General features: G+C 38.1%; 1 protein-coding gene and 2 pseudogenes across 1 annotated transcript in view; 2 read left to right on the top strand and 1 right to left on the bottom strand.

Annotated features, from left to right (window-relative positions):
• Positions 1-18,049, top strand: part of MGAT4A (mannosyl (alpha-1,3-)-glycoprotein beta-1,4-N-acetylglucosaminyltransferase, isozyme A) — a 142,656-nt gene extending 124,607 nt beyond the window's left edge. Inside the window, exons 12-15 of the mRNA XM_006879371.1 lie at positions 3,941-4,019; positions 4,809-4,878; positions 17,412-17,524; positions 17,649-18,049. Coding sequence (XP_006879433.1) covers positions 3,941-4,019; positions 4,809-4,878; positions 17,412-17,524; positions 17,649-17,675 — 289 coding nt within the window. The 3' untranslated portion in view covers positions 17,676-18,049. The remainder of the gene's footprint in view (positions 1-3,940; positions 4,020-4,808; positions 4,879-17,411; positions 17,525-17,648) is intronic.
• Positions 13,557-14,405, bottom strand: LOC102864626 (annotated as a pseudogene).
• On the top strand, positions 16,076-16,614 carry LOC102848039 (annotated as a pseudogene).
• Positions 18,050-25,089: the final 7,040 nt, after the last annotated feature.

Here is a 25,089-nt window from a genome sequence, read left to right on the forward strand (position 1 = left end):
CTCTTCTGTAACACCACAACTCAAAGGCATTGTTTCTTCTGTCATCCTTGGTCATTGTCCAGCTCTCTGATGCATAGCTAATAATTGCAAAGACAATGGCCTGGATCTGCTGCATCTTAGTGTCTAGACAGCTCTTCACTCTGGAACAAGCCCTGACAACAGATTTTTCCTAACACGATTCGTCTTTTGATTTCCTGACTACTGGTGCCAAGAGCCTTGATTGTGGAGCAGAGCAAGCTGAAATTGTTAATAACCTTAATTTCTTCTGGCCCAATGGTGAGAATCTTTGTTTTCTTGATGTTGAGCTTCAATCCACATTGAATACTGCAGTCCTTGACTTTCTGCAGCAAACGTTTCAGGTCCTCCTCACTTTTGGTGGGCAATGTTGTATCCTTTGCATAATGTAGCTGTTGATGAGTCTTCCTCCAATCCTGATGCCACATTCCTCCTCAAAGTCCAGCCTCCCTAATGATGTGTTCTGCATATACAGATTGAAAAACTATGGAGATAGAATGCATCCCTGATGCACTCCTTTCCTGATTTTGAACCATGTAGTGTTCCCTTGCTCTATTCTGACCACTGCTTTCAAATATGACTTGACCACTGGTCCAAGTATAGGTTTCACATGAGCTCAGTCAAGTGTTCTGTGATTCCCATAATTTTCAACGTTAGCCACAATTTGTTGTGATCCACACAGTCAAATGTCTTTACAAGGTCAATAAAACACAGAAAGGCATTCCTTTGGTACTCTTTGCTTTCAGCCAAGATCCATTTGATGTCAGAGATAATATGTCTGGTGCCATGTCCTTTTCTAAACCCAGCCTGTATTTCTGGTAGGTCTCTGTCAATGTAATGTTACAGTCATTTTGGGATAATCTTCAGCAGGATTTTCCTTGTGTGTGATATCAGTCATATTGTTAAATAATTTTCACACTTTGCTGGGTCACCCTTTTTTTGAATGTTAACAAATATGGATTTCTTCTGGTCATTTGGCCACGTAGTTGTCCTTCAGATTTATTGGCAGAACTTGGTGAGCACATCCAAGACAGCGTTTGTCTGTTGAAACATATACTTTCTAAAACTAGTTACATACAACTCTTGCTTAAAACCTCAACTTTGTTTCCATGTGTTTTTCATAGATCATCTCAACTCTAGACTGAGAGCTAGTTAATTAGTCCAGCAATTTGGTTGAAATGATAATACAGAAGACTTACAATTATTCCTAGTCATAGTTTTTAAAATGGTGAGTTAATTTTAGTAGACCATTAAGGCTACTTTTTGGAAAAAAGGCATCACTCTTGGATAGGTGAAAAGTCAGTAAAAGAGATGAAGCCCATCAGTACGACGGATTGACACAGTAACTGCAACAGTGGGCTCTGATATGTCAGAGAAAATGAGGATGGTGCAAGATAGGACAGGGTTCAAGTCTGTTGGTCACAGGATCGCTTAGAATCATACTCAGCTTGACAATATAAGAAAAGCAGAGAAATATTATAACTTTTGTTATAGTATTTTTTCAGCATTTATATTCATTTTTCAAACTCAGAACTTGTTTTTCTCATTGTATTTTATTTAAACTATTATGATGTCTTTGACTTTGCATCAATCCTAGGTGTGTTCCATAGCCTGCCTCCAACATACTTAAACGTAATCCCAAAATAGGAAGCTAGTAGTACATTATTTAATGTGTGCTCATATGAAGGCCCATTTAACTTTTACATTCTTTCAAAATTCATTTGGAATAATCCCATTGAATGTTTAAAAAAATATTGCCATTCATTTTCTTTTGTTGCTCTAAGCTAACTTAAAAAAGGAATTTAGGTAGTAAAAAGTGTTAAACAATAGGAATAACACTAACAGAACAAAAACTTGTGTATGTGGATAAGTATATAATACTCATTTTCTTTCTCTCTAATACTCACTTTGATACTGTATAGTAAATTCTATGCTTTGAGATATTAGCATACTTAAAGAACCATGTTAGAAGTCAAAACAACATGAATGTTACTAGTAGATTTTGGCTGAGTAAATGCCTGCAGTCAAACACTGCAAGCTATCATTAAAAATTACATAAACCCGGGGTGGGGGAAAAAAATTACATAAACCCATATATATTGACACAAAAACAAGCAAATTATGTAATAATAGAATGAGCTTGCTTTTGTTACCATAATGGAAAAATATTATTTTACTTGTGTTACTTAGAATAAATCTAGAAGAGATAAAATAATAATAGAGATGGGATAACATTTTTAATTTTTACTTGATACATTTATTTTATATGTGCTTTTTTTCTCCAAGAAGCAATTTATCTTTTAAAAAGATAAACATTGATTTTGAGAAATTATACAACCACATGCCCTCTAAGATCTGTGAGCCAAGGCACTCATTATCCATCTTCGCCCAGTGCTGACATCTTTCAGATGATAGGAAATTATTGTATCCGGGATTTGACAGTAGTGGTCAAGATAAAACATATTCCTGTCAGCATCAGGATCCTTCATGTTGTCCTTTTATAGCTACATGCACTTCTCCTGCCAGTACTTGTTCATTAACCCCTCACAACCACTGATATTTTTGGCAAGCATTTCTATGATTTTTTTTTTTTCATTTCTAGAATGTTCTATAAGCTGGAATTTTTGTAAGGTTTTTTTTTTATTTAATTTTTCAATTTGGTACTTTTGACTTAACATCATTCTCTAGAGATTGATCCAAATTATTTCTTGTATTAATAGTTCATTCCTTTTTCTTGCTGAGGCATCTTCCTTGGATCAGATGATGTTTCTTTAATCACTTATCCATTTGAAGACCCCAGTTTTTTCCAGTTTGGAGGTATTGCATGTAAAGCTATTAAGAACAGTTGTGCATGGGTTTTGATTTCTTTATACTCTAAAAAAAATCTGCCAAACTATTTGTCAGAATGTCTACCCCATTTCTACTCCTACCTAACAGTTATATGAGTAGTTGGTTTCTCCACATTGTAACAAACATTTGATGAAGTTACTATTTTTTTATTTTAGCTGTTCTGATAGGTAATATTGATAGCTCATTATTATTTGAATTTGCATTTTCATAGTGGTTTATAATAATGAACATTTTTTCATGTGCCTCTATGCTCTTTCATTAAGTAGTCTGTGAGTTTTGCCCAGTATAATGATGTGCGTTTTGCTGTTAAATTTTACAAATTCTTTATCTGTTTTAAGATACTTTAAGTACTGAAGTACTTTGCCAAGTGTGCATCTGCAGATATTTTCTCCCATTCTGTGACCTGTCTCGTCAACCTCTCTCAGGATCTTTTGCAGAGCAGAAGTGTTTCATTTTGAGAGTGTCTAGTTTATTATTACTCTTTCCTTTTATGGATTATGCTTAGCTGTATCAATCAAAGAACTATTTGCCTAGCTGTACGTTTCAAAGAGTTTCTGATGGCAGACAGCCTATTTAAAGCAGTGTAAGTAGTGACATAACATAGTCCTTGTTTTCATCTGTTGAATACCATATTAGGTTAAACATTAAATGTAGCCCTTTCTGACATAGAAACTAACACATCACCTAAAAGTCCTTAATTATCCTTAAGTTTTCTGTGACTATCAAAATGCATGTTTTACAAGTTACTTAAAGTTCTGGTATTGTCAGTTTTGTATAATTAGTTTAGAAAAGCTTTTTCTGAGGTCAGTTCTGGTTTGTAGTCCATACTGAATTGCATTGTTGATCCAAAAAAGAACACCTCAGGTATTCAAATCCAACACTGGCTCCAGGGGAGAAAGATGGGCAGTCTCTGCCTGTGGAGACTTATAGCCTTGGAAACCCAGTGGAGGGTCACTGTGAGTCTGCACTGACTCAATGACAGTGAATTGTTACTGTTATTGTTAAACTACAGTTCTCTTTCTGAATCTTTGTATTTATCTGACTCCTATTTTTACCTTTATATTTGTATTTTCAGTTATTTATTCCATAGTGGGAACCAAGAACATCCAGGGGATATCCTGCTAAATACAACTGTAGAAGTTTTGCCTTTTAAGGTATGATGATTTTCCCTACTAACCTTCCTTAAGGAATGGTATCAGTAGATTTGGTTTATGACCAACCTATAAATTAACATGTGAAAGAAAATTCTCTGTAGTGATTTTCATGACTTCAGTGATGAGTAGTATTCATTTGTTTTCTGAAATGGCAATTGTCTCCTAGATTAGCTCATTTGCCTCATTTGTAGAACAAACCTTTGTTTTGTTTTCTGTTGGAAGATGGCTTGGAGGTTTATACTGAGAAAAGAAATTAATTATTTTACTTTGTGTTTACGTACTTTTTCTCTTCTGAATCTAAAATATCATAGAGTTTCTAATGCCTGTTGAGTAATACAAAAATTCACTTAGTGGTCTCTAAGGAATACTTTTTAAGGAGCCCTGGTGGTATAATGTTTTAGATATAGGACTGCTAACCACAAGGTTAGTATTTCAAATCCCCTGGTTACTCCTTGGGAGAACAATGGCAATATCCTCACATAAAAATCTACACTCACAAAAACCTGTTGGAGAGTCATTATGAGTTGGAATTGACTAGATTGCAGAGAAGTGTTTTGTTCATTTTTGGTTTTTCTGGTTGTTGGGTTTGTTGGGGTTTTTTAACAGAGAAGTTTTTTTAAGGAATGCAAAGATTTCTTACATAGGATTCTTCTGTATATTTTCAAGATGGAAGTGTTTTTCTGGTCATTAATGTTTTTCTCCAACAACAACTATTACGATCAAATTACAACTACTGTTTATTTAAATAGAAACAACTCTTTGTACATTTATGCTTTTGCTTTATTTTAGACTGAAGGATTGGAATTAAACAAAGAAACCAAAGAAGAAAAACGGTTAGAAGATGGTTATTTCAGAATAGGTAATAAAATTTTAAAGTTGTAATTTCCCGGTCTTACTCCTAAAATATGATTTTACATTAATAAGCATCTTTAAGGAGCTCTGGTGGCCTAGTGGTAAAGAAATATGCTGCCAACCCAAAGGCACGCAGTTGGGGTCCACCAGCTGCTCCACAGGAGAAAGATGGGCAGTCTCCTTCCATGCTGTTTACAGCTTCTGAAAACCCACTGCAGGGTCAGTCATGAGTCAGTTCCAATTTGACAGTACATAACAACAAGAGCAAGGATTTCAGTTACACTGTACCTCAAGTGTTATTTGTTCTTGTTTCTTAGTTTTTGTTGTTGTTGTTGTTGACTGCCTTCGAGTCAAGCACGACTCATAGTGACCCTATGAACAAAAGGCCTGAAGCCCCTCTACAACTATTGACATTTATCAAAGTTCATAGAGTTTCTTCAGGGAAGTTGTTTAGGAAGTGGATGCCGCTCCTGCTTCCAGACCAGTCATAGAATGTTATTGGTTGAGTTTCTTAGTACTTAACTTAGATTAGCTTGGTCCAAGTAGAGTTTTAGATTAAAATTCATTCACTGGTCCTCTTTCTTCTCTCCTCCACTATTTCTCTGACAGTCTGCCTTCTGTAGTTGCTTATTGGATTAACTTAGCTATTCTCTTGGCTTCAGCTGATATACATCTTGCATAATGTGTGCCTCTTCCTTCCTGATTCGCTTTCAGACCTGTATTGCGCTGCCTGTTAACGTGATTCCCTGGAGGACACATAGCCTGCTACTCTGAACATCTATAACATGGACAGTTCTTTGTTGGTCACAGCTTTTCCTGTCCTGTTAATCTACTTGCCTAAACCTTGGGAGTCACCCTTGACACCCTTCTCCCATGTTGTCCATAGTGTCAAATTGGCCTATTTTGTTTCTCAGTGGCTCAAATCACTCTATGTGTCTCTACCTCTAAATAACATCTTGAAAACTATACTTAAATATCACAGCCAGGATTTGACACTGATAGTCTAGACAAAGCCACAGAATCCCTTATGTTGCCCTTTTATAGTTAGAGCCACTGTTTCTGCCTTTTAAAAATGTATTTGGGTATAAATCTTTAATGACTTCACATTATCTGAATCCTTCCTCTTCCAAGGCCTTCCAGCTCACTGTTTTCCCCTTATTCTGTATATTCTCCATTTCTAACACTGTTGTTTCTAGATAATTGCTCTTATGTACAGCCATCACCTATTTTGTTTGTCTGAAATTATGTTGTTGTTATGTGCCATCTAGACACCGTGACTCATAGTGACACTATGTATAGCAGCTCTGAAGCCTGCCCTGTCTTGAGCCAATCTCACTGATTCTGACACACCTACCCCCCCGCATTGTCCTAGTTACTTGATCAATTCGTCTCATTCAGGTCTTCCTCTCCTGCGCTGTCCTGCCACCCTTCTGAACATGATGGCCTTCTCCAAGGATCAGTCTCCCTTGGCCATATGCCCAAAGTATGTGAGCCAGAAATTCAAAACCCTAGCCTCCAAGGTTTCACCCTCTCCAAGACAGACCTATTTGATTTCTTGGTGGTCCACAGTATGTTCAAGACTGTTCTCCGGAACCACAACTCAAAAACATTGATTCTTCTTCTATCATCCTTGGTCATTATCCAGCTCTCTAATGCATAGCAAGTAATTATGAAGACCAAGGACTGGATCAGGCACACCTTAGTCTCTAGACTGACATTGTTGCTTCTCTGTACCCTGGAAAGGTCTCTGACAGCAGATTTATCTAATGCAATCTGTCTTTTGACTGTTGGTGCCAAGAATGTTGATTGTGGAGCCAGTCTAACTGTAAATGTTAACAACCCCAATCTCTTCTCCATTTATCATGGTGCTGCTACTTGGCCCAGTCGTTAGAATCTTTGTCTTCTTGATGTTGAGCTTCAGTCCATATTGAAGACTACAGTCCTTAACCTTTTGCAGCAAGCACTTCAGGTCCTCCTCAGATTCAGCAAACAAGGTTAATGTCATCTGCATCATGTAGGTTGTTAATGAGTCTTCATCCAATCTTAATGCAACACTCCTCCACATAAAGCCCAGCCTCCCAAAAGATCTGCATATAGATTGGGGGAAAAAATGGAGACAAGACGCATCCCAGACACACTCCCTTCCTGATTTTGAACCTTACAGTGTTTCCCTGCTCTGTGCTGAGGACTGCTTCCTGGTCCAAGTATAGGTTTCACATAAGCACAATTGAACTATAAGTTTCTATATCCTTTATTAACCAGTTTAATTGTCCTCCCCGGTTTTGAGGCCACACTATATGTCTTTTCTGTCCAATAATCATATAGTTCATAGTTCTGTTCTGTGTGCATACCTGGTAAAGGGAGAGATATTATGTTATGTATATCTGCTTCAGTAAACACAGTGCCTATCAATTGAAAGATATTTATTCAATGAGAGATTATGTATTTTCCTGTATGTTAAGTGAATTAACAGTTTCTTTAGTAGCAGGCAAAAGAGAATGTTGATACTTTAATATTTTAGATAGATAGCACATATACACGCTTAAAGATCCTCCTAGAATCATTACATTTGATGAGTGCCATTCAGTTATTGTTGCAAGGCACACAGCATGTACAATAAACCTGCCTAAATTGAATTGTAGTGTTGGAGAAGTGCAGGGACTACACCATGGTCTACCAAAAACTCCGAACAGATGTGTCTTGGACAAAGTGCAACCGGAGTGCTCATTGGAGACAAGGATGATGAGGCTTTGGCTCACATTTTGGAACATATTGCTGGGAGAGACCGTTCTTTGGAAAGGTACAGGGTCAGTAAAAGAAAGGAAGACCCGAATGAGGTGTATTGACACAGTGCCTGCAGCAATGGACTCAACTGTTTCACAGATGATGAGGATGGTACAGGATAGGACAGGATTCAAGGCTGTTGTTCATAGGGTCATTATGAGTCATATGTACCTCAATAGCTCCTAACAAGAACAACAATCTGCTGTAGTTTTGTTGTTTGTATTGTTTAATCATTTGTATGTTTGAGTTGTGCCTGATCAAAATATACATAAAATTAGTTGAACAATTTATTATCAGTTATTTAAATCTAAGAATATTGTGTTCCAGATTATATATAATAAATAGTGCTAAAGTAATTTGAAGATAATAGCCATCTAAAACAATGTCTCATAATTGTTTAGAATCAGAAGACATGTTGTAGATGAACCTTAGTACTTTAACAGAAGATCCTATCATAAATAAAAAAACAAAACAAAACAGCTAGCATAGTCCATTGGGAATTGTTCTGCGAACCCCCCAGCTAGACCCCTTTGGTAGTTCACATCCACACTGGGAAAAGCTGGCAGTTTCCCCCCATGCAGTTGACAGCCTCTGAAAACCTGTTGGAAGGTCAGCTATGGGTTGGTTCTCAAAGATGGCAATGAGTTTAAGATGCTATATTTTATGCAAATAGTAGACACAGTCTTGAACTTTTTGCTAAATACATTCCGTACTCTGTGAGGTATTTTTATAAATGGGCAATGGCAAATTTTCCCATGTTGCCATTTAGAAAAATAACCTTGCACAGGAAAGGCACAACTGGCAGGCTCATATTGACATCAAAGCATGGTAGTCTTTTCAATTAAATATAGACATTTCTCCTCTAAGAAGTATCCTTTTGTGAAATGGCAGTGGGAGAAGCTCCACAGACCCTATTATCAAGTGAAACAGTTGTTTTGTTAAAAAAAAAAATCTGAAACATCTGAAAATGCTCTTAAGGACATAAACTCAACTTACCACCTTAGAGTTGGAAATAACTCACAGCTGACCCTCTAAGGTTTTCAGAGGCTGCAAATCACATGGGAGAATAGTGTCCATCTTTCTCTCACTCAGGCTGGTGGATTTGAATGACGAAAGAGCCACCACCTTCGGGTGAGCAGTGCACCTCCCTACAGCCAGAGCCCCCACAGCAAACAGAGAAAACATTAGCCCATGAAAATCTACTAAATCGTGGTAAGAACACCAAGAGTCAAAGTGTTTAAGCCAAGACTCATTACTCACCCTGCCCAAGTCAGTGAGATAAAAACTCCACTCTGAGGTACAGCTGAGCACACAAGATGCCCTCTCTCTTCAGCTATCATTCCAAGATGCATTTGTATTGCTGTAGCTCCCAGGAAGAGAGAAAGACAAATCAACTCCATATTGCTGGAGTTTCACTCCTGGCAAGAATAATAAGAAGGCTGAGGCAGTCTTCTTACTCCCCAGCTCCACCTGTAGGATCAAAGCTCTGCTCCAGGGCAGTTGGCTGAGAACACTGCTCCAATTGTCCTCCTTCACTGTAGTTTTTCCACCCCATCATTCTGAAAGATGCAAACGAAGAAAACCAAGATCTACTGCCACAAACCAGCAAAGTTTTCTGCTCTCAAAGCAAGGGTGATGTTCTGAGAAAAGCAGACTGTTGGATCCTACTCAGAAGTCCCAAAGATGCAGACTAGAGACAGGCCATAAGAGGAATGATTTTATTTGAAATAGTACTTGAGAAGTTCAAGCTCAAGAGCCCTGGGGAATTTTTGGTTGTAAGTAACAAGAAATAATATAGGCTCTGTGGGGGCAAATTCCACTCAAACTATTTTGAATAACATTCTTTGTCTCTTGATAAGTTAGTCATTGTTACATATGCTACTCATTTATTACATATTTAAGTTGTCAGTATTCAATTTGAAAATAATTTGGCTTCTATGAGTACTATGTGTGGAACAACTGCAGACAAGAATATTATCAAATAAGTCGAGAAACATGAATTCAGTACAGTCTGAAGTATACTGTGCAAACTGTGTTAAATCTGATAGTAAAAATATATGTGTCACAGAAAAAGGCTTAGTTGTAAACCTTTACAAAGCCTGTAAAAAATGTTAAGTGTTTAAAGCCTGTGGTTATTCATTGTGTTATTCATCAGTGAATAATTTATTGGAAAATATTATAGCTGTCATGTGTTACTGAATTGGTAGTGTCAATAGTGATCTTTACTGACTGTCATATTTTTAGCTCAAACTGCAGATTTGATAACATAACCTAAAATTATAAGACAAAATAGTATCTATAAATCTTATGTTCTGATGATAGCATTTGTAGCATTGATTAACTAAGTTATGTCATATACTTCTTGTGCTGTCAAGATAAAATAGAAAACTTGATGTCTTTCCTCACACAAATTTGCTGTGGATACATTCATTAGCTGACCTCAAACTACAGTCCCAGCCGAGTTTTCTCAGACTTCAATGAAATAAATGTCTATATTTCAAAATTCGTTCAACTGTGCAATAGAATAGCTTCTACATAAACTTCAATTGGCAGTTACTCATCTAAAAGGCAAGTATCAAGGAGCTCTGGTGGCCTACTGGCAAGAAACTGCACTGCAATCCTCAAGGAGCGTGGTTTGAATCTACCAGATGCTCCACTGAAGGAAGGAGAGGCAGTCTCCTCCTGTGCCAGTGGAATCTGATTCAATGGTAAACACACACACACACGACAAGTATCAAGAGATGAATTAATAGAATTCCATAAGAGCCTTCCAAGTGATTCATGTCATTAGTTAAAATCTCTGTGCTTGTGGATTGAGGACAGTACTGAGCAATACCTAGCTGTGTGATGACCTGCTGGAGGGTCAGCTATGATTCTGACTTGATGGTAATGAGCTTGTTTTTGTTTTGAGTTGTGTGAAAAGACATAAACATAAAAAATTTCACTACAGATTAGCATTAACATCTAATTTGATAAGAGAGAACACTATCATTGAACCCTAATGAAGTGAAATCTTATCCTAAGGAATTTGACAGAGATTCTCACCACTGAGCCAATTGGCAGCACCATAATAGATGACAAAGAGCTTGTTTTTGTTGTTATGTGCCAGCAACTGATAGCGACACTATGTACAGCAGCTCTGAACCCTGCTCCATCCTGAGCTAACCTTATTGTCTCTGACACACCTCCTTCCTTTACCCCAGTAACTGAGTCAGTCCATCTTATTGAGGGTCTTCCTCTCTTGCGCTGCCCCTGCACCCTCCCAAGCATGATGTCCCTCTCCCAGGACTGGTCCCTCCATGCAACATGTCCAAAGTATATCAGACAGAGCTTCAAAATCCTTGCCTCCAAGGAGCAAGGAGGGTTTCACCCTCTCCAGAATGAACTTGTTTGTTCTCCTAGTAGTCCATGGTATATTCAATACACTTCTTTTTTTTTTATTTTATTGGGAAAAACATATTGGGGGTACAAGGAGGCGAGGGTTGAGGGCAGAATGGTGAGGATGGGCAGGGATGCAGTTGCAGAGCTGCAGAAATTGGTTGGTGGGGGGAGCAGGTGAAGGAAATGAAAAGGATCCAGTGGGGACCAGATGCTATAGGGGAATGATAAGCATTTTCCAATGGTATTTAAACCAACTGTCTTATTGATTTGGGAACTGGATGTAGACTCTCTGGCTTCTTCATGCTGAACAGGGGCGTTGATGTGAAGGGGAAAAGGGAGGACACTTTATCACCTTACTGGTGATCTTGGGTTAAGGCTGCTTGCCTTCTTGTTCTGTACACTTCTAAAGCACTACAGCTTAAAGGCATCAGTTCTCCTTCTGTTATCCATAGTCACTGAAGAAATTGAGGTTATAGCTTGCTTGGCTCCATAATCAATACTCTTGGCTCCAGCAGTCAGGAAATCAAAAGATGCATTATTGGACTGGGAAAATCTGCAGTCAGGGACCTCTCAAGGGTACTGAGAAGAAACAATGTCAATCCAGAGACTAAGGTGCGCCTGATCCAGGCTCTGGTTTTCACAATTACTTGCTATGCAGAGAGCTGGACAGTGACAAGGATGACAGAAGAAGAATCGATGCCTTTGCGTTGTAGTGTTGGAGAAGAATCTTGAACATGCTGTGGACCACCAAGAAAACAAATAGGTCTAACTTGGAGAGGATGAAACCATGTTTCTCCTTGGAAGCTAGGATTTTGAAGCTCCGTCTCACATACTTTAGGCACGTGGCCAGGAGGGACCAGTCCTTGGAAAAGGACATCATGCCCGGAAGGGTGGAAGGACAGCACAGGAGAGGAAAACCTTGGATGGGATAGATTGATACAGTAACTGGAGGAAGGGGGGCAGGTGTATCGGAGTCAGTGAGACTGGCTCAGAACAGGGAAGGCTTCAGAGCTGCTGTACATAGGCTCACAACAACAGCAATCCTAAGGAATTATTTTTTTTTCTTCTCAGTAGACCTCTATTACTAAGAAATGCACTCAATTTTGTTGTTGTTGTTCTATGCTGTAGAATTGGATCTCACTGGCACAGGAGGAGACTGCCTCTCCTTCTCCAGCACAGCTTCTGGTGGATTTGAACTGCACGCCTTCATGATTGTAGCACAGCTTCTTGCCACTAGGCCACCAGAGTTCCTAGAAATGTCCTCAATTTTTAATATATTTTAAATTGCATTGATTAAAAAATATGTGGCATTTGGCTTCTTTCACCAAACATCAGCCTAGAAAAATGGTATCTAGAATCAGTCCTTTTCATGCATTTTAATGCCAGCATAATTTGTGGGTTTTTTTAATTTAGTTGGTTGAGTTTTGAAAGGATATTATTTCTCAAAACAGAAAAATTGAGATACAAAACATGTAACCTTTTAGACACGTTTTTTAACCTTTTATAAAGTTGTTCATCTATATTCCTGCAGGAGGGGTGTTCTTTTATTTTGTGGTTTGTTTTTGTTTTTGCCAAACTTTTTTATTTAGTATTATGTAGTTGTCTAACACACAGTTAAATGGTTTTATTGGGGGAAGATAAAGGAGAGGTTCTTGTAGATTCCCAAGGAAATGCCAAAAAAAAAACCCCGATATATGACCAGCATTATCGATGAGCTTTTTTGGGTTTACTGAATTAATAGTACTTTCCTTATGTAAGCACCTGTTTTCAGGTTTTTCCCACTGAGAACACTGAGATTTCAATTTGAAGACACCCTGAAATCTTAAAGAGTAGCAAACCCAACTACCTTTCTATGTTATCCATCTAGCTTATTTACATAGCAGAATGATTCATCTGTCCATTTTAGATATCTGTGAAAGATCTTAGTATTGCTTGCCTCATTTACTGGGATTAATCAAATAGAAAGTGGCTTTCAGGAACATTTAAAGAGAATTACAACACTAGTACACAAGTCAAGTCTTACACACTTAACATTTGCTTGTTGAAAGCAAAGTCATAAAAGCAAATAAAATTAAACATATTCACTGCTTTCCCTCACAAGAACATAAAAATTATGGAGAACTTAACAGGAAATTTTAAAAAGTAACACAATTTTTTCCTTTCAGTAGTCCTTGGGTAGTCATGATAGAATAGGTTCCACTCTGTTTCATTGAATAAGGATTTTGGTCCAAAGTTTTGTTTGGTTTTAGTATCTGCTTCTGCCTCCCCCTCTATCAGATCGGCTTCCTCTGCGGCCATAGGTGCTCTGCAGCTTGAACTGCTTTAGGAATCTCGTGGAGGAGGGTACCCCCTTTCCATAGAAGGAGGAAGCCCTCGTTCTTGTCTGCCAACCCGATCACGGCCACTTGAGTAGAGATCACTTTGGCTGCTTGAGTAACTGTCTCCACTTCCACCATATCTGTGTCATGGGCTGCTGTAATCATCATAGCGACTGCTTCCGCCGTTAGATGTCAGGGGCCCTCATGAAGGTGGAGCACTATGTGAGTTACCGTAACTCTCATAGGAATTTCTGTAGGAACCTCCACATGGACGATCTGAATAATCACAATCACGATCATAGCCAACTCTATCACTCTAGCCTCTGGATGGATGTCATCGCATGAACTGGAATGACCATAATCACGATATGTATAATCTCTTGGTGGTGGTGCATAATCTCTTGGATCCGAGAATGTGGGTAATCTCTGCTTGAATAACTATCCTTAGTAGAATATCCATTGTCTCTTGGGACAAATATCTCTACATGAAGGTAAGGGTTCCCTTCTTGGTGGACCTCCATAACCTGTCTCTCCCACATGATACAGGTGCTCTTCCACCCATTCCACTACTGCTTCCAACTGTTCCTGAAGGGGCTGGTCTTTTAGGAGGGGGCCCTCCACTTCGTGGTGGTGGTCCCCTTTTCACTGGCAGTGGTCCTCAGGAAGAACTCATGTTAAAATTCATAGGATAGCCACCTTCATCCATGTGACCCCCACGTGAAGGGGGTCCCCTGGTTCCTCCACTTCCTCCTCTTTCACCTCAAAGACCTCTTGGAGGACCTCTGCTTCTTGGAGGTGGAGAGGGTCCACACCTATCACTTTCAAATGTTGATTTAGTGATTTATTTCCACTTTGATGGCCTTTCCATCCAAGGACTTTCCATTGTATCTCTGGGTGCATCTTTGGAACCTGCTGGGCTTTCAAAGGTGACAAAAGCAAATCCTCTTGACTTTCTGATTTCTCGTTCTTTCATCAAGAACACTTCTATGAATTGTCCATATTTGCCAAATAGAGCTTCCTGGGCTTTCTCATTTGTTTCTGTATTGAGCCTTCCAATGAGTTATCAGTTTCAAGTATTTTCCCTCCAGGGGTGTGTATTGCAAACCAGATGACCATTCCAAGCTCCTTTGAAGCTCTTCGATTGGATTGGCGCTTCCGTGAGGCTCCACATGAGGGCCCACCGCAGGGTCAGAGGACCAGAAGGAGAGGAGAAGCTGCTTGCATGGCTGTGCAATAAGCTGCAGGAGAGTTGGGGGGTTTTTAAAAATTTCTTTTTAAAGTACATTATTATATTCAAGTTTTCTATCAGAACTGAGACTCTTGTTGATAGGCACTGTCAAGTTGGCTCCAACTGATAGTGACCCTGTATAACAAAACAAAACTATCTGATCCCATGCCATCCTCACAAACTCTGCTGTGCTTAAGCTTATTTTAGTCACTGTGTCAATCCATCTCATTGGGGGTTTACTTTTTTTTTACTTGTATGCCCTAAACTTTTCTAAACCTGCTGCCCTTCTCCAGGGACTGACCTCTTCTGATTACATGTCCAAAGAATGTCAAGGTTGTCAAGTCTCACAACCCTTACTTCTTTAAAAAAAAATAAAAATAAATAATTTAATTGTGTGTGTGTGTGTGTGTGTGTGTGTGTGTGTGTGTGTGTGTGTGTGTGTGGTCAAATCGGATCTGACTGGTACAGGAGCAGACTGTCCCTCCTTCTCTAGCAGAGCATCTGGTGGATTCGAACTACTCATCCCAGTGTAGCGACCCTTACTTCTAAAGAGCAGGCTGGCTGTCCTTCAGGACGGATGTGTTTTTTCTTTTGGCAGTCCATGATATACTCAGTCCTCTTTGGCAGTCCTCTTTTAGTATTCAGTGCTACAGTCCAGGAGCATCTTCTTCAATCTTCCTTATGTAGTATCTAACTTCCATATGTACATGGAACAATTGAAAATACTATGACTTGCACGAGGCACATCTTAGGTCTCAAAGTGACATCCTTGCTACTTAGCACTTTAAAGAGGTCCTTTGCAGATTTTCTCAGTGTACTATGTTGTTTGATTTCTTGACTGCTGCAACCCTGGGTGTTGTGGATCAAGTAAAATTAGAGGAGGTATCTTTTCTTAATTTCTCCTTTCTATGCACTAGACCAACCACTATACATGTCTTTAATTAAAGCTGTGAAATGTGTTATAATTTACTTAATTCCCCAAGCAGTCAGATTGGTTGATGATGTAGATTATATTTTAGTGATGTTTGAATACCACTCAAGTTACTAAAAATGTGTGTTGATACAACATTGTTGAAACAAGAACAAATATGTTCTTGGGTTAGGTTTGTTTGGGTTTTAATTTGCGACAAATATAACTTACACTTTTTCAGACCAGTTAGGTTGGTCTAGTACTTTTAAACATGCACTCACATCCCTTCATGAAAAATGAATCAAAGTAGAAAGAAAGGAAGAACAAAAATCATCCATGTTTTGTCTAAAGACATCCACTGGAAATCTTTTCACTGTGTGGGATGGATGTTCGATTCCAGGCACTGCTATAAAATGACTATTGTAATAAAGCAAGCTATAGAAACATTTTGCTTTCCCAAGACATATAAAAATTATGTTTAGGGGGCCTGTCCTGCGTGAGCTCGGCCGGTGTACCCAGTATACCTACCCCCTGTCCACTTCGTGCCCTTTCGGCGGCCAGTGTCCACCTATCCTGCCCCATCATGCTGTCTCTAGACTTTTTGGACGATGTGCGGCGGATGAACAAGTGGCAGCTTTATTACCAAGTTCTAAATTTTGGAATGATTGTCTCCTCAGCACTAATGATCTGGAAAGGGCTAATGGTAATTACTGGAAGTGAAAGTCCAATTGTAGTGGTGCTCAGTGGCAGCATGGAACCTGCTTTTCATAGAGGAGATCTTTTCCTAACAAATCGAGTTGATGATCCCATAAGAGTGGGAGAAATTGTTGTTTTTAGGATAGAAGGAAGAGAAATTCCTATAGTTCACCGTGTCTTGAAAATTCATGAAAAGCAAAATGGACATATCAAGCTTTTGACTAAAGGAGATAATAATGCAGTTGATGACTGGGGCCTCTATAAACAAGGACAACATTGGCTAGAGAAAAAAAAGATGTTGTGGGAAGAGCAAGGGGATTTGTTCCTTACATTGGAATTGTGACAATCCTTATGAATGACTATCCCAAATTTAAGTACACAGTCCTCTTCCTGCTTGGTTTGTTTGTGCTGGTCCATCGTGAGTAAGAAGTCCACCTTGCAGTTCCTGGGAAGATGCCGTACTTTTTGTTACTGAACGTTTGGAATAGATACTGACCTGTGACTGGTGGAATGGAGACACGTTCTGGCACTTCTTGGCAGCACTGGTTTGCATTAGGTTATGTTTCCACACAGGATGTGTGGGCGGGTTGTGTGCACCTCGGTGTGCACTCAAGGGGACTTGCAATCACAGAATTTCATATGTTGTCATTGTCACACTTTCACATTTTTTTACATCAGTGAATTTTTTATATTAAAAAGTTGACCCAAAGCCCCCAGTGTTTGTATTTTGAAGTCCAGCTTCACTTCTAAAGTGCCTCCAGAGTTCTGTGAATGAAAATGCAGCTCTGCACGCGTTTGAAGCTGCCGTTCCCCCTTCTGATGGGAATGGCCTATGCTGAGGTGGTCATAAGTCTTAACTTTTCAAATTTTAAATAAAAGACTTTGCACATTAAAAAAAATATGTTTATAAAGAGTTTGAAATATTGAGAGAATTAATAAAATGTGACACAAAGGCAGGAGGTTAAATACGTGCTCTTGGGGGAGATGGGATGGCATTTATAGAATTGGCTTAATGTAGGGTTATAACAAACCTTTACTTTGTAAAAAGTACATTATTTGCTAAGTAAAATAAAGCAAAGCATAATGAACCATGGTATGTCTGTGTTGTCTCTCTCTGTCCTGTAAGGTTGCTCAGTAAGTTTTTCTTCTCTTAACTGAGTGATATTTTATGGTATGCCTTTGTCAAGTAGCCCAATAAGAGATGGCTTTTTTTTTTCCCCAAGGGAAATTTGAAAATGGTGTTGCAGAAGGAATGGTGGATCCGAGTCTAAACCCCGTTTCAGCCTTTCGACTATCAGTTATTCATAACTCTGCTGTTTGGGCCATTATTAATGAGGTAAGGAAATGTATCCATTCAATGAATGAAATTACTACTTATAACATTTTGATTCTGTGTTTAAGATATATTTGGGATTGACAATTTATGGCTTTTTCATACTTTTTGTTCTTTTCTATTTCAGATTCATATTAAAAAAGTCACCAACTGAATCATCTCCTAAGAAACTGATACATTTTTTTCCCTGTGAATTTGTTTAAAGATAGATAAGCATGTACTTTTTTTTTTTAAACTTGAACACTACCTCTTGTGAAATCTACTGTAGAGAAGAAGACTGTCATTTCCACTTGGAAAGTGAATCTCCCATGGATAACTTTATTCATTTGAGCCTAAGCTGTCCTCCAATTTTAACTTGACTCAAACATTTTACAGTCATGACAGCCTGTTATTATGACTTGGACTATTTTGGTATTATACTAATACATAAGAGTTGTACATATTGTTACATTACTTAAATTTGGAAAAAAAATTAAGTTTAAGAACATTTTATGAAGGGGGTACTTTTGAAGTTCATTTATTTTACTACTACGGACCCTCTTTTCTAGATTATCAGGGATAATATATATCCATAGATGTCTATATCTCTATAGATATATACTTATCTATAGAGATATAGATAAATATATCTAGAGGTATCTAGAGATACAGATATCTCTAGATATATAAATATAGACATAAGTATACATAAAATGTTATGGAGTTTATTTATTAGAAACACTTAAGAAGTACATATTTTTGTGCAGTAAATTTTTGAATTGACACTTTTTTTGAAAACCAGTTACCTTGCTTTTTTAAGTTCTTTCTATATTTTTCTTTGAAAATGCAAACATTACAACTTAATGCCATTTTTCAAATGCACTGCCATTTAAGAATGATTCTAGATTGATTTCCTAACTAAAGTACTTTTATAAATTCAGTGACTCTGAACAAAATTTTTTCAAAAGCATTTTCACTCCTTAAAACCAAGATTTGAAAGACCAATGTCCTTCTTGAGGGTTATTCTACTATACTGGGTATGGTGTGTGCGTAGGTGTGAGGCATTCAACCTTAATCAGACTCAACTCCCCACATTTCTCTCTGATATGTAAAGTGAAAAGCTCTTCTTTTTAATCTTTGTCTTTAACCCGTGAATTAGATGTTTTCTCTCGTTTCTTGTTTATTCTTCTATATCTGTCCTCATCTTATGAGTTCTGACAGAATGTTTCCTCAGCAGTGCTGTTGTTTGAGTCCTAAGATAATTAGTTTCATATTAAAGAAAAAATTGAAATACTGGTATCAGTGAAAGGTATTGTAACAATTGTATGTTTTTAATTATTAACTTTATGGAAAACCTTATATATATCTAAAAGGAATACTTACTACTCTTAGTCATCTCATTCCCAAAACAGTGTTGTTATTACTACAAAGAATATTATCGCCCTCAGGATTGGAGATCTATTTTAAAAAGCGTTTTTAGAAAGTATGAATTCTCTCCATCTGAGCTTCCTGGTGTATCTCACGTGAGTGATGGGTGGTTGACAAATGTGCAAAGGTTGGTCCCTTCAGCCATCAGCCTGGAGGAGCTTTGTTGTGGCCCAGTGTGCTGAATGATGGCTTCAAACACAGCATATCCTGCTCAGTGCCAGGAAGTCCCAAATGTTCATACACACTGACAGCGTACTCTTACTTCCATCACTGCCTATCGTTTGTTGTCTTTCGTTTACTCTTCTCTAGTAAAAACTTAGAAGTCACCAAAGCGGATTTTTATGTCAGTTAAAATTTGAAGGTTTTCATTTATTTCCATTTATTTATTTTTTTTAATCTCTCCTCAAACTTACTTGGGTCAGTGCACACAGGCAAATTTCATTTGAAACTAATCACCTTTTGTTACACATTTTTGACACCAGTTAGTGTACTAGATCCCTGCTTTATAAAAACCAAAACAAATCTAGCTAACACAAGTAAAAACCTGTAGCAGTGCATGTCACAGGTATTGGCTAGTTTCCCTGGATCCTGACATGCCAGCTGGTTTCCAGAAGGAAGTCCATGCTTTGAAAACCTAGAGATGGTAAAGTTACTGTATGGTCTTGCCATATATGGCTTCATTAGAGATAGAATCTTACCTAGCCAGCCTTTTGTTTGCATGCTCATTCTACTCTCTCGGGCTTTGCTCATGCTGTTCTGAAACCTTCTCCTTGCCCTGAGAATGCATTGAGCCTAAATTTACCATTCTTCCAGGACTCCTGGTGTCCTTCCCCTCATGTACTCACCAGTTCCTTGAGTAGTACCTGTACTTGCTAAATGTCAAGTCAGTGTCTGGATGTGTGGACCAACTGTGCCACCTTACAGGCATCTTTCTCTTCTATTGATTTTGTTTCCTTTAGCTACTGTACTTACCACACACTTGTCCAATTTTTGTGGAGTGTGTGTGTGTGTGTGTGTGTGTGTGGTGTTTCTCTGACCAAACTGTAAGCTCGAGGGCAAGCTCATTCCCCTACTTCTCACCTGCCCGTTCTTCACTGGGACTGCTCCCTTTCTTCTCCCCAGTGTTTACAAGACATTTTGAAGCAGCTATGATTTCCTTAAGCAAAGAATTCTTAAGAGTAATTCTATTCATTCATTTTAAGGACGATGATTAAGGAGTGAAATTTTAAGGACAAAAGACTAGAGGAAATGCAGATTACCTGGACCTGAGAAGTAAATGCTTGGCCTTGAAATTACATTTAATCAAACTGTTAGCAAATATGGGATTAAGTGTCAAATAGTAGAACAAATTATATATAAAAACTGGATATGGTTTGGCATCTGATATGTATTTTGTATAAACCTCAGACTGTAGGTCTATGTTGTTCTCTACAGTAGCCACTAGCTATTTGGGGATATTTAATATCAATTTAATTCTTTGGTTATATTCAGGTGGTCTAGGCAGTTACCCTGCCAACCCAAAGATAGATGGTTTGAATCCACAAGAGGAAGATGGGCAGTGTCCTGGGTGATTTACAGCCTCTGAAAACCCCCTGGAGGGCCAGCTATGCATCAGTTCTCACACAGCAGCAATGAGCAATCATATTAGTTCAAGTGCTCAGTAATCACAGCTGACTTACAACTTTTCTCTGAACTACACAGAACTACATCCCATCATTGCAGAAAGTTCTCATCAATAGCACTGCAGAGAGAGTGCTGATATGAACCTTTCAGAAATCGGAATTCTCATGAGGTTAAGAGTAGGCATGCAGAATGTACTATAATGTAAATGATGAGTATTTTGGGGGGTAAGAAGAAAAAGTTGAGGTCCTGTAGTCTAAGATTGAAGTTTTAAAAAGCCATAGTCTCAAATCTCATGTATTGTCTTTAAAAAGTAACACTATGTAATCAAAAAGCTTACCATTTTGAGTTAGTGTGATTAGAAAAGGCTTTGGGGAAACTTAATGCTGTATCTAGCATATAGGCTATAGATGCTTATATAGGTGTATATTGATTCAGCCATTGGAAGTAACTTTGAGCAAAGGTATACTTTTCCCAGTGATGGGATGCATCAGTAAACAGTACAGCTATTTTAGTCCTTTGGCAAAGTTCTGAAAATTTCTTTTAATGCTGCATTGTTATGTACCATTGAGTTGCCTGTGACTCATAGCAACTTTGTGTACAGCAGCTTTGAAGCTTGCCCTGTCCTGAAGCAGTCTCATTGATTCCGACACACCCATCCCCATTGCTCAAGTCACTGTAATAGTGAATAAAATTGTTCCATTTCTCTACCCCCCCCCCTGGTGTCCTTCCAATAAACTGGTTCTATGGAAACGTGATGTTTGGAGAGAGAGCTCTAATAATTAGCAAAGCATATACATGACAGGTCGACCTCTAAGAATGGTCCCCAACAGCCCTGCACAGTGCCCCACCCCCTTCAGTATGCGGGTCAACCTATGACCATTCTATAGCAAGAGGAAGATTATCTAAATGTGTAAGCCCTTTACAGGCTGTCATCTTTGACGGGTAGCACAAGTCCACGACTGAAAGCAAGAGACTCCTCGAGTGACTATATGAGAAGGAATACAGGAATTGAATTGAGAGAGGCCTCTGCTGGCGGCCAAGGACATGGACACCTCAGCCCCACAGCCACATAACTTTGAATGACCTTTGAAAGCGGATTCTTCTCCAAAGTCTCCTGATTAGAACCCAACCTGAGTCTGACCTTTGAGACCTCAGTGAAGCCTGCCTGGACTTCTGATCTACAGAACTCTTAAGAGAATAAAAAATTGGTGTAAATTTGTGGCAATTTGTTATACACAATAGAAAACTAATATTTAAAAGCAGTAAAGAAGAAAAAACAATCTTCATATTTGAGTACCTATAGTATGTTAGCTATTTCTTGTTAGATGCATGAATAAATTCTTATGTTAGCAAATCTTATACCTAGTCCTCATCTGGGATATTCTCTGCCAGAGATCTCTAGTAGTCTTGAAGTTTGTTAGCAAAATGTTGCAGGATCCTAGTAGCATTTCCTACAGGCACTGCCAGAGCTAGATTTTAGGAATAGGACTGAGAATGTATAAGAAATCTTTTTCTAGAAGAGGTATTAATATTGATTTAGATTGCTCCAAATTTGTCAGAATGTACTATTTAAGAATGGTAAGCAGTGGTATTCTTAAATAAGATAGTACATGTACAGGAAAAATAGCACCTACCTTTATGTAGAGATCAAATGATATGGTCTGTATTGAGATTAAATTTTTTTAAAACCAGAACTTTAGTTTATTGTCCAGCATTGACATCTTTTATGTGCCAACCAAAATTTTGTAGTTTGTCTTCCAAAATACCTTTCCTTCCAAACCATTAATTACTAATGAAGTTGCTTTTACATTGGTTTATCCACTAGTTTTTACTTATTTCTCCTGTGGTGTTGTAGCCTTTATGTAAGGAAATTAGCACAAATGGGAGATGGGAGGCAAATATTATAAAAAAGTCAGAAATTTTATCGTAACCCTAATAGTGTTGTAAAGGACCTTGGACAGCTGGTCCGGTTTATTCATTTCACAGAAAAGGAAATTTTTTCAACATCTGTATTAGTATATAAAATTTCAATTTTATGTTGATATAGTTGTATAAAATATTAATCTTGATATATGCTATGATTAATACTATGCTTTGTCTTTAATGCATGTGAACATATGCTGAAGACACAACAGTATTATTATAAAAACAAACATTACTATTTTGTTACACACATCCATGTATGTCATCAATACAATTTTTCCTGAAACATTCTCTATACCAGTTTGGGCATTAACTAGACCATTTCAAAGGAACAAACTAGAAAGAGCTGGCACACCAGAGTGGGCTGAGAGTTTAAAAAAAACGTGAATGCTGACACTCTTTGTTGTACAAAGTTATCATTGACCCTTTGTTAACTCTGCAGTAGATATTGTTCAGAAGTAAAGATTGCTTGGTGTTGGGAACACTGTAATAGTCTTGGAAGTTAGGAGGCTATTGTACATATCACTTGCTCCTAGTTCATTGTATTAGTAATAGCCAATTATTCTGGAATCCAGTTTGAAGGCTTGGTATTTTAATTAGTGTTCCATTTAATTTGAAAGGCTGTTTGCTGAAATTTTGTGAAAATACCTTTTGAAGATACATTCTCTGAGCCTTAAAATTGGCTGATTATTGACAGTACTGTAAGATGCACTGCCAGCAGATTTATACCTTTCATTTTAGTACATGATTGTAATGTTTTCTAAGAAAGATTTTGAAATCAGCTGTTAACAACCGTTTCATTTAGGGAATGAAAAATCAAACTGTCTCATTCAAAACTTCATTTCAAAGCTTGTGTGTTCATCTTTGGGGATGTTTATGAAACTATCCCTTGGAGAAACTGCCTGAGGAATTTGTCAGGTTATACTGAGGGGTTTTTTTCCTCCTTAAATGTATCCTACTTAATTTCCCTAAAAATGTCTTCATTGAATGAATGGTTAATATCTGTAGTAATATTTTAGGTACCTGTTAGGTTCGTAAAGGCAGATTATTTATTTTCAGATTTACTGCTATAATGGAAAACTAACTGGTCCCGTTGACTGTGCCTTTCATCACTGTTTCTCTGTGCCACAATCATTTATGTGTATTTGAAATAAAGAAGCTGAAAAGCTATGTTAAATTTAAGATTGTTTCTAAATAAAAGTAGGTAAAACGTAATAAATTGTAATGGTTTTGTTCCTTAATACTGCAAACGGTTAATAATTTACATAATCTTCTCCCAGTTGAAAATGGGTTATTAGATGCTAAGTCAGTTTCAATTCAATGACTTCATTTATGACAGCAAAACCCTGCGTAATTCTTCACCAGTCTTACTATCTCTGCCCATTTTTGTGGTACTGTACCAGTCGACCTTGTTGAGGGTTTGCCTCAATTTCCTTAACTCTGCTTTTCCAAGTACGATGGCCTCCAGGGATTGGCTCTGTAGGAAATCTGACAAAAGTCTTACCATGCTTGCGTCTAAGGAGTACTCTTTCCGCAGTCCATGGTATACTATTTTTTTTGCCAAAATAATTGAACGCATCAATTCTACTTTGACTTTCCTTATTCATTGTACAATTTATCAAGCAATTGAAAAATAGCATGACTTGGATCAGGTGCACCTCACACTGTCACTTTTCAGCACTTTAAAAGGAGATCCTTGGCAGATTTGCTTAGGGAGTCCTATATTTGGGCTTTTTTAATTTGTAAAGCCTTAGGGAACCGGACGTCCCGTGTGATTTAAGGCCTCTGAAGAACCACTGGAGGGTCAGCTGTGGGTCAACAACCACTCAAAGAATAAAAAACCTTACTACTAAGACAATCAGTGTTAATTAGAGGTTCACTCTATTATAAATAGAATCTCACTCAATAATTGGAAGACTCAAAAGTTAACCTCTGGCAAGTTACCAAGTTATAAACTCCATGGGCGCAGAGTGCCTATCTTTCTCCCACGGAGCCCCTGGTGGATTTGAACCACCAGAGAAGAGCAGATTGGTATGATTCCTTACAGACTACAATGCTAGAACTCCTTTCCCTAGTCACTGGGGAAATACAAATCAAAACTATGAGATACTACTTAACTGCCACCAGAAATAGCACTGGTCAAAAATAGAAAACACCAAAGGAGGATGTGGGAGACTGGAATGCTCAGCCTTTGCTCGTGGAAGTGTGAAATACGCACAATACTGGTCCCAAAAGAAGAAACACTGCCATGGCTTGTCTTGAGTGTAATGCATTTTTGTTTGTTTCACACAGAAAATGTCAGTGTTTAGGGTGTGTATAGTAGAGTGACTACAATTTGAGTTATATCCCAGGTTATGTAGACTTCAAGAAGTCAGCCTGAGATCTGTGATATATAGAAATATTTAAAATACAGGGGAGCTCTGGTGGCCTAGTGGCAAGGAAGTGCAACTACAATCCCAGAGGCGCATGGTTCGAACCCACCAGATGCTCTGCCAGGGAAGGAGGGACAATCTCCTCCTGTACCAGTCAGATCTGATTTGACGGTACACGCACACAAAAGAGTAATAAAAAAAAAAAAGAAATATTTAAAATACAACACATGAGAAATGAGAGCT

Source organism: Elephantulus edwardii, unplaced genomic scaffold (assembly GCF_000299155.1).
Source record: "Elephantulus edwardii isolate Elephantulus edwardi_28Jun2011 unplaced genomic scaffold, EleEdw1.0 scaffold00003, whole genome shotgun sequence".
Lineage (NCBI taxonomy): Eukaryota > Metazoa > Chordata > Mammalia > Macroscelidea > Macroscelididae > Elephantulus > Elephantulus edwardii.